The 13,142-nt window shown below is 37.5% G+C and overlaps 2 protein-coding genes across 2 annotated transcripts in view; both read left to right on the top strand.

Moving 5' to 3' along the window:
- Positions 1–2,879: 2,879 nt before the first annotated feature.
- LOC114475172 (nicotinate-nucleotide pyrophosphorylase [carboxylating]-like) lies at positions 2,880–7,517 on the top strand. The gene is made up of 5 exons (XM_028465856.1): positions 2,880–2,947; positions 3,854–4,107; positions 5,585–5,895; positions 6,847–6,978; positions 7,065–7,517. Coding segments are annotated over exons 1-5 (903 nt in total). The 5' UTR covers positions 2,880–2,945; the 3' UTR covers positions 7,269–7,517.
- Positions 7,518–8,185: 668 nt separating this feature from the next.
- Positions 8,186–13,142, top strand: part of LOC114474932 (integrin alpha-X) — a 37,093-nt gene continuing 32,136 nt past the window's right edge. Inside the window, exon 1 of the mRNA XM_028465593.1 lies at positions 8,186–8,320. Within this exon, the coding sequence (XP_028321394.1) occupies positions 8,272–8,320 (49 nt within the window). The 5' untranslated portion in view covers positions 8,186–8,271. The remainder of the gene's footprint in view (positions 8,321–13,142) is intronic.

Raw genomic sequence — 13,142 nt, forward strand, 5'->3', positions numbered from 1 at the left:
TTAATGTAATTATGTTTTTTTTGTTCACTTACATTTTATGTTTATTGATTTACTTTGATTAGCTTTACCAGTTGTACCGCCCTAATGGAGAAACGGAAGCTCTTTGAATCACCAGATCAGTATGGAGAAATTATTCAGTGCAATAAAGTGTTTTGAATAATGGCGACATCTACTGGCAAATAATCAAAATACTATTCAATTAAACAAATGTCATATATGAATATGTAAATGCGATGCTATGTATGTTCAACATTATATACTTTATGTGAAAGTGTTTGATTTGCAAACACATTATTATTTAGTCATTGAATACTTGTATTGTAATCTGATTGTTTTAAATAATGTTGAAAAACACATGAAAACCTTCCAGTGCTTTTTTGTGGAATGTAATGTTTGAACAAAATCAAGACCCAATTATTCAATAGTGCACCATTTGTTGTAATTGAAGTCTCAACAATTAAAATTTTAATTTTGTCATATTCTTGTAAATAATTTCATATCAATAATTCACATTACATTTCTAAAATCTTCTCAGATGAATGTTGCAGTGTTTGTGTGGTGTGTCCTAATTGTTCTGCTCTAGTCACATTGTTCCAAAGCGAAAGGTTAAAAATAGCTCAGTGTCACAATTACACACAGCACAGCCCTTCCTGGGATTGTCCTCTCTGAGACTATAGAGAAATGTGGCACAAGTAAGAAGTAAACACGCCCGCTTCACTGGAGACGAACAAAGAGTTAGATAACTTGTACTGTACTCTCAAACACACACATATATGTATACTTCACTGTTGATTATCCAGTTCTGTCTGATAATGCAAACAAACTGGATTGTCAACAAAAGTAAAAAAATAAATAAATACTGTAAAAATGTAGATCCATAAGTGTGGAGTAGATATAAACCCTTTAAATTTCTACAATGGCATTAAAATATGTTGCAGTTAGAAAAAAAAATCCCTGTATCATAATATCACATAAGCATCTGCAGAATTGCATTTTGTGGGATTTCGCAGAGAATAATCCTTCTTTTAAAATATATTCCATTATTAAAACAATTAAATAAATAAAAAAAATTCAGAGAAAAATATGTATCCTTCAGAATAAAAGTACAAGTTTGATTATTTATTTACTTTTCTCCTCCTGCTCGCTGAAAGCAGATCTGCTTTCACAAAATGAGAACAAATTCTGAATAACCTGTTGTTGACACGTCTAATAAAAAGTGAGAACTATCTATACCAATAATATTTTCTACAACAGCTGAAATGCTTTAACATATGTTCTTTTTTACAGGAAGGAAGACATGTGGTCATAGTCGTACCTGCTTCACATTCTTTTTCTACTTTAGTTAAATAATAGATGCTTTTTTGGAAAGAAATGTCTAACCACTTTACCCATGTGGTTGGTACCTTACCCCCCCCCCCCCCCCCCCCTCTGTTTTAATGTTTTCTTTCTTTCTTTTCTTTTTTTTTCTTTTTTACTGCATTTTACTAGATATGGGGTCTGCAACCTGTAGCTCTGGAGCCTCATGTCGCTCTTTGACTCTTTTGCAAGGGCTCCCTACAGCTATAAAAAATATATTAAAATAATGCATTTTTAAAATATTACAGAGGGTATTAATGATAAATGACATTCACACCAAATAAAATCATGATATAACAATTTGTCAACCTAAAAATAAATGGCATTGTGCAGACTTTCACCTCTCACCTCCTAAAACCTCTACAGACCATCAACTTTCCTTAAGTTTTAAATCCCTGGTAAGATAACTCAACCAATTCTGGAAGAAAATAGAGATTTTATTTGTGTGGGGAAACATTCCAGTTTACATATGCATGCTTGATATGTTGCAAGAAATGAGCAATTAGCATGTGTTGACCAACATCATCTGTTATCAAATTCAAGTAATTTTTTGTAGCCCTACAAATACATAAAATATATATATATATATATATATATATATATATATATATATATATATATATATATATATATATTGTTTAGATATTATTTGTTATAATTTTAACTACATATAGAATTTTATATATTGTCTTCATAGAAATAGTATTTTTTTCGGCTCCGGAAGGACTATAACGTGTAGGTGAGATGAGGCAAAATGGCTCCTTTTAGAATAAAGGTTGCAGACCACTGAACTAGATTTACAAAGTGAAAGTATAGAAATGCATTTCTTTAAGATTGTGTTGTTTTAATTTCAGAAAAGAACAATAATTACAGAATTGCAAAAATCTATTTAAATTTTTTAGAAATTTCAGCCGACCCCATTTAAATTCCAGGTGACCCCAGATGGGGTCTCGACCCCAAGGTTGAAAAACCCAGATTTAGTGGCCCCTGCATAGATTTATTTCTATAGTTTTTATCCTTTCCAGACATCTCCCGCCAGGTGTGCAGGGACTAACTCCACTATCTCTCTCTCAAGTACCCCCTGTAATTCCATCGCCCCAAGGAGTACACATACCCCCATTTGAGAAACAAATGGGAGTACGTGGGAGCTGTGGAAAAAACAAGGACTACCTACGTTTTAGAAAACTCATGCTCTTTATGTATGATTGTTTAACTTGTTTGGTAATTATCTTCACACCACATATTTAGATAAGATAACCTCATTAAACCTGCCAAACTGGTCAAATCAATCGCTTACATTTTTTATATTGCGTAAAAACTTGCCTTCGGGTCCTTACATGTGTCTCTGTTGCTCTGACACAAAGCCTCTCATTTAGCTCTTCTTCTAACTTCACTCATTGGCCCCTAGCAGCCACACACTGAATCAGACGTGCACAGAACAATCAATGTGGAGCCTGAGGCCTTAACACTCCAACAGCTTGTAAACATTCCAACATTGACACAGGGTCAAATTCCACATTACAGTTCTCTCTCTGTGAGCCGGCATTTACTTCAGTGTGTGATCTGCAGAGAGGGAGAGCCTGTCACACATGTGAGTACATCAACTGAATGGTATTTATAGCACTAAATACAACTCATAGCACTTATCATATTAAAGCTAAGTGTTATACTCGAATGTAGTGTTTCTCAAATGGGGATACGTGTACCCCTAGGGGTAGAATTCTTAGTCCCTGCTCAAAGACGTCTGGAAAGGATAAAAAAATATATATATAGTAATCTATTCAGGAGTCACTAAATCAGTGTTTTTTAACCTTGGGGTTAGGACCCCATGTGGGGTCGCCTGAAATTTCTGAAAAAATGTAATTAGATTTTTGAAAATTTGTAATGATTATTCTGTTTCTTTTCACTTATTTACAAAATGAGATTCTTTAAAATGTGTGTTATCACTAGTTCATTCTATCATTATGCATTATAGTTGTTTTTAAATCCTTTTATAAGCAAAATGTTGTACTCGGACAAAGGCGGTACTTGGATTCAGAAATCAGAAAAAGGGGATACTTGAGCAAAACAAGTTTGAGAACCATTGTTTTAATGAACAAACATAGTCCATGGATAAAGAGAAGAAAAGAGGATAGAGAGAGAGCAATCACACACACTGTCGTCACGGCAACAGGCACGCACACACTCACGACCCAGCGCTCCATCAGGCAGCACACACACAAATATCCATCCATCCATTTTCAGAGCTGCTTTGTCAGCACACAAATAAACACATAACACACATTTCCACACTCCTTTCCATGTTACTACCACATCATTAATTTATTTTTTTACTCTCCCTCACACGAACGCTAACAACCAACTACATTTATATTTTTTTTAATCTAGAATGTAGACGATCTGTGTTAAAGGTCTTTTTGTTAATTTTATTCTTGGATGTTTTGTGATCAGTTCTTGGGTCTGAATCAATGAACCACTTTCCTCATCATTTTTGTAGGATGTCTTCACCAATGCATCCAGCAGCACATGCCCTGCCACGCCACACCCTGACCAGGCTGGCACAGGAATGGCTGGCAGAGGACACGCCCAACTTTGACCCAGCGGGGGTGTGCGTGGGGTCCCAGAAGGTGGAGGCGAGGCTGCTGTGTAAAACTCCAAACACGGTCCTGGCAGGATCGCCTTTCTTCACAGCAGTGTTCAGCGAAGTCGGCTGCACTGTGGACTGGAGTTACCAGGATGGTGCTCCAATCGGTAGGAAAGGCCAACTATAGCACAACAAATATTCAAAGGACGATACATGAAAATCTAAATGTGTTTGTTAGGGATGTACAATGATAATCGGTCTAATATGGGCTAATAATGTCCAACTCACTTACTTCAAAAATTTGTCAAATAAAACAGTTACACACCATAAACTATCAATAATTTTATATTAATAATCACTCCTTTACTGGTATTGTATGCTGTTGTAATCCATAATCTATAGTTATTGTACAGAAAATTTTTAATTCATATTATTTTGGATTCAATTCTGCACTTCTGGTTGGTTACGATCCACATTTTTTTGACAATATATTTAATATTTTAATAAAAATTCAATAACTCATAGCCCCGCCCCTTTGTCCTTGTGCTGCTACATGCTAAGCTAACCCAAACATTTGCGACTGGTCGCTGGTTCCTTTACTGTCTTGATGCTTGAAAACATCTTCCATCTTTATCTCCCACTTGAAAACAAGCCATTAAAATTACAACATTTGGAAGGAATATGAAACAGCCACTGCACAGATTGGCAAAAAACAAACAAAACACGTGAAAGATGTGGAAGGTTAGCATAACGTAGAGAGATAAAAATGGTAATGTTTATTTATCAATTATTTGCAAAAAAAGTATGAAAATATGGAAAAAAATCTATATCCTTGCATCCCAAGTGTTGCTGCTCAGCAACAAAGCATGAATCAAGAGAATAAGCCTTTTCACACTCTCAGAAATCTTGTTCTTGTCTTGATCTCGCACGTGAGGTCAAATGTCAAGAGGTGTAAACCCTAAATACAGTGGAAGCACTAAACACTGGAAGTCAGGCCTTGTTGCCCAGAAAAGCAAAATTTCATCAGGAAATTCAGAAAAACTCATCAAAAGCCAAATTTAACAAAGGAAAACATTGAGGAATTAAATGGTCCAGTAAGAAGGAAATGTAGGAATTGACAGACCCATGACGGTGACGGACTTATACATAGCTTAGAAGACTTTTCACACTCTTGGAAATCTTGCCTTTCCCATTAATGGGAGAAGGAGCGTAAAAGCAAGGGTAGTCTCTCGCTTTGATAATGCTGCTCAATCCCAAAAGTCCTCGGATCAGACCGAAAGTGGTATCAGCGGAAATCCCCAGTCCACTTCCTCAAGTCCAAATGTCAGTGTAATATGAATAAAATAAACACTATTAAAACGCTAAAGATGAAATAACAAACGCTGTTAGGTTTGCAAAGTCAACAGACGTTGGCGTTTTTATACCTCTCGATCTATGACCTGGTCGCGCATGTGCAGTTCCAGAGTGTGAAACGGCTTATTGCAACCACATGCGTGATTTAGGTGTAATAAAGAAAGGAGGGAAAACCTAAAGGTTTTGGTAAAGCAAAGTTCCTGCCATCTTCCCTTATGTATCTAGAAACTTCATGATCAATGAAATAAAACACCTTCGACATCCTAAAGTCTATATTTCCTCTCCTCTCAGGGCCAGATGCCATCACCCTGACTGCTGTGGTGCGCGGCCCAGCAAGCGGCCTCCTCCTGGGAGAGAGGCCAGCTCTGAACTGCCTGGCTCGGGCCTCGGGGATCGCCACCCGCTGCTCTCAACTTAGGGCTATGGCCGAGGCCGCAGGCTGGCACGGGGAAGTATCTGGCACACGTAAGACCACACCGGGATTCCGACTGGTGGAGAAGTACGCCATGATTGTGGGCGGCGTGTCCACACACAGGCAGGACCTGAGCGGGATGGTGATGCTTAAGGATAACCACGTTTGGGCATCAGGAAGCATCAAGGAGGTGAGAAGTCACACATAAAGCCTGAGAATATCTCTATTTTACACATATTATTGAGAATATATTTCCTAATATATCTACTGTTAATTACTGTCGGACATTTCTCAGCAGGAAGTGGGAGTAGTTTTAACAGGATGCTACATCCTTATTTATATAGCTTTCATAATGAAGAAATAACTTCAACAATAATGTTTTATATCAAGAAACAGCAAAAGCTATTAATAACATGATTTATTAGTGCTCTAGGAAGGTCATGATATGGTTTGCCTTTTTTTTAGTACAGATTTTAATTATTTCCAACTCAGTTGTGTCTGGTTGGTTCCTCAAATAATCCACCAAGTTTCATCCATATCTGATTTAATAAAATGCAATTTTTTTTCAACCTTGTAGGGTTATTAATGGGAATAGAAATTTTGTTAACACTTGACTTGAAGTTTTATACATAAAGTCTGACATTACGCTGTCATTATTCTGACATGACACCTGTCATTAGCATGAATAAGGTGTCATGAAGGCTGTCATTAAGTCTTGTTCGTTACCCTAACCTCTAACCCTAACCCCTAACCCTACCTGACCCCACTAGATCCCTCCACCTAACCAAAAACAAATGCCAACATAGCTCCAAAAGTGTCATCATTTAGTGAAAGGTGTTATAATTTAGCGAACAACACTTAGCCTTCATGATACCTAATTCATGCTTCATGCTATTGACAGATAATGACAGCGTAACGTCAGCCTTATGTATAACATCAAGTAAAGTGTTGCCAAAATTTCTTCCAAGCTAAGTGTGAATAACGATGTTCTCGTGCAGGATCACTGACAATATCTGGAAAAAGACAAGACATGGCAAATACAACAGCATTCAAACATTTTCTCTGGCTTTCTTCAAGTGAAATATCAATGGTCCTAAAGTCCAGTGTCTGGGGTTAACGTGTAAATGTCTGTGTGTGACAGGCAGTGAAAGCTGCTCGGTCCGTGTGTGGATTCAGCAGTAAGATTGAAGTGGAGTGTTGCTCTGTGCTGGAAGGCAGAGAAGCGGCTCAGGCCGGGGCCGACATCGTCATGCTGGACAACTTTCAGCCTCAGGTGAGTGAAAGGATCCCATAATAAGAAAAACACCTGGTGTGGTTTCTCTGCCTGGTTTAACCTCTTTGGCCCATTCTCTTCTGCAGGAGCTCAGAGATGCCGCTCAAACACTGAAGGACGAATTCCCAACACTCCTGATCGAAGCCAGCGGAGGAGTGACCCCCAAAAACATTGCCTTGTATTTCTCACCACACGTGGACATAGTCTCTCTGGGCTGCATCACTCAAGGATGCCCAGTCGCAGATTTCTCCCTCAAAGTTTTAAAAAATCCTGTTGTAATCACACAATAATAGATCTTTAATTGGTCTAATATGAGTTTTTGAAGCGTGTTTCAGGGGGATAAAGGCAAGACTTGAGCCTGCTTCCATTGACTTACTCATTCACAACCTTTTATTTAATGATTGTATCAAGTATGGGTTGGGATGCAGTTTTTAGTGGTTCGTGAGTATTTTCTGTGCAGAAAAACACGTTATATTTATGTAGTGATATCATAGGTGGTAACAACTTAGCACAAATTTTCTCGAAAGGAAATAAAGTAATAAGACCAAAACATTAATGTATTCTTTAAAAATAATTGTTACCGTGTCAAATTGCACATTACAATGTTTTTCATGATAATTTTAAATAATTTTGAGTTAGAAAAATTGCCTTACTACTAAACATTTCAACTTTAATATTTAACGTCTTTGTAGAGTAAATGAACTTCAGGAGTATCTGTACTAGTTTTGTAAATAACAAAATGTGCTTAATGTGATTCCAATAAACAAATATTGCACAGATTTAACAGGAAATTTTATAACCATTGAGAAAGCCATGGTACAGCAGTAGTTATCTGTCTACGACTAAATCACTTTAGTATGTTGTTTTTTTTGGTGCATTGGTTCCCATTTGTGGTTACACCCTTTTGTAATGATATGACATGAAGAGCCGTAGCCTCAGCCCCCCTTCCTTACAAAAGGCCAGGGATTTTCTTGTCTGGCCCTCTTGAGAACAGGCTCCTGTGGCCCCTGTGGCCCCTGAACTAAACACTTCTGGACTAAAACAGCCTGTCTTCAGACCGTCTCTCTGGTCGTGTTTCCTTTTCACTGCCCACTGGGGCAGTGAAAAGGAAGGGTTAAAAGGGTTAAAATTGAAGCATTTGGTCAAATGAAAGAGGAACTGTGAAGAGGAGGCGAGAACACAACCAGCAGAAGTGTCACAATCACCTGTTAGTGTGGAGACGCCCTCGCTTCCAGAAACATGCAAACAGGAAGTCTCATGCAGGAGCTCCAGCACAGCAGTTGATGAGAGAAGATGGTGGAGGTGCGGCGTGTCGTCCTGCTCTCCTTCACGGTGGCAGCAGGTGAGGTTCACAACTGCTTCACATTAAAGAGAAAACGGGGGCAGCTTATTGAAATCTGACACAGCAAACTTTTTACAGAACATCGAAGTAAAGTCAGTTTAATGTGTATCTTTGGTGGCGTTTTGATATTTGAACTCGTAGCTTTTGGTAAAAATGGATCGTTAAAAATCATATTGAACCGAGACACTTTACATTAAGACTTTCACTCGAGGAGCCATTTGTTCTTGGTGTTCTTTAGATCTATAGATTATCAACTTAATTAAATTTCAAATGTATTTATTTGGAGGATAAGCCCCTTGAGATGAATCATCTTATTTTCGAGGGGGTCCTCAAGATTGCATTAAATGACAGATACAGCAAAACAGACAATAAATAATTACAAAATACAAGGAAAAACAACAAAACACAATACACACACACTTGACTGCAGTTCATCAGATATTATTTATACATATATATCTATACACACATAAATGGAAACAAATGTATGTTTCATAACAGTTATCAACATTCATACGCTGACAAACTTTTAATTATTTACTTAATCGTGCAACTTAAACAAACATTCAAATAAATGTTCAATCAAACAGATTGAAATAGGACAAATCTAAAGAAGACATGACTGATAATGACAAACAACAGCTGAAAGAAGAACCATGAAAGGTAGAAAAGTATATGTAAAAAAAAAAACATGTGGAAATAACCACAGCACAGTAAGATTGTTTGTCAAACGATAAACATTATTATATATATATATATATATATGCATTCTTTTGCATAAAAAGTAATCAGATGCATTGAACACATCTTTGAAAAATGAAGCGTCACAAAAGGATTTGGTTTTAATCACGATGTCGTCACGTATGTTTAGCAACAACAAAATTATTTAACAATTCCCCTTATTGAGGAAAAATATGACATATTTATTTTATCCGGTTGATTTAAGCTTTGATTGATACACAATCTTTTATTTTGGACTGCATTGAGCTTTACAATGTGCTTTGTTTGCTTCCTCATGTTTTGTCCTTTGGGTGAACCAGTTTTCTGCCTTAGTGAATGGTTTAAAGTAGGTTCTGTAACTCTAAACAGTGATTTTAGGCCTTGAAACGGTTTCCTGAGTGCAATAGTTTAAAACTGCCACATTTCATAAATGACACTCACATACTGGAAAGTGGCTTCTGTGGTTTTAAATGTTCATCTACTCGCTGCTCTGAAATTCTTCTTGGAAAACAAATATCGCGACTTGACTGTATAAAAATACCAAGATTTTTCTCGATATATTAATCTGCTGATCAATTAAATTAATTGTCTTTATACATTTGACTTTGTGGTTAAATTTGATATAAAGAGTTTTTTGTGGATGGATGGGTCATAGTTGAAGTTTTTAGTGATAAAGTTTTTGGGCCCCAAAGCAGTGGAAACATTTTGGTAATCTTTATTTAAATGGTTTGCTCTCTTCAAAGCAGGGTTGCGGTCAATTATAATTGTAATCGCATAATTATTAATCAATTACAATCATGGCATAATTATAATTGTAATTTCAAAAATCTGTCGCTCTCAAAATTGTAATTAAGTTGTAATTGAGTTTAGATATTTGACTTTGTAATTGTCATGAAAATTGTATAAAAATTGTCAATTACAATTTAACCATGTTACATTTCAATGTACAGTTCAATGTAGTTAATAATTATAAAAAATATGTTTCATATCAGGCTTTCCCACATTATACCAAGAAATAAAATTGAAATTGAGGAGTTTAACGGCACAAAAAAAGCCCAGATGCCCACATCAGAAATATTAAAACCTATATTGTCATTGATTAGGAAGCCTAACAAGGTAACCAATAGATAGGAAAGAAATTAGATGGTAGATAATTGTTTTTAATCAATCAATCAATCAATCTTTTATTTGTATAGCGCCAAATCATAACCAATGGTATCTCAAGACACTTTACAGTAGAGCAGTCTTCAGGACGGACTCTTCATTTTATGGATACACACATATGCATATATACGTATATACACATACATATGTATCCCACACCCAACATGAATTCATCATGGCGGCAAGGAAAACCTTCTGTTAAGCAGCAGGAACCTTGTGTGGATCCCATTCCTATGATGAACAACCATCCACGTTATGCTGTGTTGGGTGTGTGCAGAGGAAAGGGTGGAGACAGAGTTGTTGAGACTCTGTAACTCCACACTGAGGATCCCACGGACCTGCAAGACAAAAGCCAGAAGGAGTACAGGAGCAAACACACAAGGGAAGAAGCAGACATAGAGGGAATGTTAGAGAGAGGAATGGGACCCTCTCCGGTCCCTCTCTAACCTAAATGACCTCTCTCTTAACGCCCTCTCCAACCTCTCTCCAACCGAGCATGCCAGACCCCCCCCCCCCCCGGCAGTCTATGCCTATTGCATCTTAACTATGAGCTATGAGCTGGTTCCTAACTAAAAGCTTTACCAAAGAGGAATGTTTTGAGCCTAACCTTAAAGGTAGAGAGGGTGTCTGCCCCCCGAACCGTGGTTGGTAGATGGTTCCAGAGAAGTGGGGCCTGATAACTGAAAGCTCTTCCTCCTATACTACTTTTAGAGACAAATGGAACAACGAGTAGTCCAGCATTTTGAGAGCGTAGTGTTCTGGGGGGATTGTATGGCACTACAAGCTCCTTGAGATAGGCTGGTGCCTGTCCATTTAGGGCTTTATAAGTGAGAAGAAGAATCTTGAATTCTATTCTATATTTTATGGGAAGCCAATGCAGAGAGGCTAATACAGGCGTAATGTGATCTCTTCTCCTAGTTTTAGTCAGTACACGTGCTGCAGCATTTTGAACCAGCTGAAGTGTCTTAAGCGACTTGCTCGGGCAGCCTGCTAAAAGAGAATTACAATAATCCAGTCGAGAGGTAACAAAAGCATGGACTAGTTTTTCGGCGTCGCCCTGAGACAGGATAGATCTGATTTTAGCAATGTTACGGAGATGAAAGAAGGCAGTTCTTGAAGTTTGTTTTATGTGAGAGTTGAAGGATAAATCCTGATCAAATAGAACCCCAAGGTTTCTAACAGTTGTGCTTCGTGCCAGAGTAATGCCATCTAGGGCAGTTAGGCTAGCATAGGTTTCTCTAAGGTGTCGTGGGCCCAGTACAATGACCTCAGTCTTGTCTGAGTTAAGAAGAAGAAAATTTTGGTCCATCCAGGCCCTAATGTCCTTTAGACAGGCCTCAAGTTTAGATAGCTGATTTGTCTCACCTGGCTTCATTGATACATACAGTTGGGTATCATCAGCATAGCAGTGGAAGTTAACAGAGTATTTTCTCATAACATTACCAAGGGGGATCATATAGATACAGAAGAGGATTGGACCTAGCACAGAACCCTGAGGAACCCCGTAGCTTACTTTAGTGTACACAGAAGACCTATTATTCACGTGTTCAAACTGGTACCTATCAGATAGGTAGGACTTAAACCAGTTTAGGGCAGACTTTGTGTTAGCCTGGCTACAGTGCTGAAAAGGTACCTCGGATTATTTTTATTTTCATCAATTAGTGAGGAGTAGTATGTAGATCGACTATGTCGTAAGGCTGTCATATATTTACTATGGCTTTCTTGCCAGAGTATTCGTGACTCCTCTGTTTTATTGGAGCGCCACATTCTCTTTAATTTACGAGTTGTTTGTTTGAGTGTGTGAGTTTCAGAGCTAAACCACGGCGCTTTCCTCTGACGTTTAATAGTTTTTTCCCTCAATGGGGCAATTGAGTCCAAGGTGGATTTTAGTAGACTAGCAGAGCTATCGACAAGCAGATCCAGTTGAGAGGGGTTATAATTAATATCATAGTTATTTATTGGATGGTGCACTGAGTTTAAGGCAGCAGGAATGGCCTCTTTAAATTTAGCCACAGCACTATTGGACAGATTTCTACTCGTAACTATTTTATTGCACAGTGCGAGATCCTCTAGGATAATGTTAAAAGATATTAAAAAGTGATCTGATAGCAGAGGATTTTCAGGGTAGACTTTTAGTTCATTAATATCAAGGCCATATGTTAGAACAAGATCAAGAGTATGATTTAAACGATGAGTAGCTTCATTAATAGTTTGAAAAAAGCCAACTGAGTCTATTGACATAAAGGCTGAGCTCAGGCTATCACTATCTTTGTCCACATGGATATTAAAATCTCCTACTATCAGTATTTTATCAGAACTGAGGACTAAGTTTGATATAAACTCAGAGAATTCTGATAGAAATTCAGAATAAGGGCCTGGAGGACGGTAAATTATTGCAAATAAGACTGGCTGGCAGGTTTTTGATTCGGTATGAGATAAATTTAGAACCAGGCTTTCAAAGGAAGTGTAATTGGCCTTTGGTTTAGGATAGATTAGGAGAGAGGAATGATAAATAGCTGCTACACCACCTCCACGGCCTATGTCTCGTGGCATATGAGTATTTAAATGACTGGGAGGAGTGGCTTCATTTAAACTAACATATTCATCTTGATACAGCCATGTTTCAGTTAAACAGAATAAATCAAAGTTATTTTCTGAGATAAGGTCATTTACTAGTAGAGATTTGGATCTCAGTGATCTAATATTTAATAGAGCACATCTAATGGTTTTATGTTTTGGTGTTTCTAGATTTGAGATTTTAATTTTTTTCAGATTTTTATAAATGATAGCTCTTTTATTTGATTTTATGTTAAAATCATTGTGAAATTTGGGTCGGGGGACAGACACCGTCTCCATAAAATAATATTCATCACCATCACAACAGTTGTCATGGCGATGAACACAGCTATCATAATAGCAATGGGAGGGAAACTGTCCT

This window comes from Gouania willdenowi, chromosome 1 (assembly GCF_900634775.1).
Source record: "Gouania willdenowi chromosome 1, fGouWil2.1, whole genome shotgun sequence".
Classification (NCBI taxonomy): domain Eukaryota; kingdom Metazoa; phylum Chordata; class Actinopteri; order Blenniiformes; family Gobiesocidae; genus Gouania; species Gouania willdenowi.

What these genes read in the sequence shown, in the direction of transcription:
- LOC114475172 (XM_028465856.1), top strand. An exon ending in CATCAGGAAGCATCAAGGAG is followed by an intron (nt 5,896 to 6,846) that starts GTGAGAAGTCAC and finishes TGTGTGTGACAG; the next exon opens with GCAGTGAAAGCTGCTCGGTC. An exon ending in TGGACAACTTTCAGCCTCAG is followed by an intron (nt 6,979 to 7,064) that starts GTGAGTGAAAGG and finishes TCTCTTCTGCAG; the next exon opens with GAGCTCAGAGATGCCGCTCA.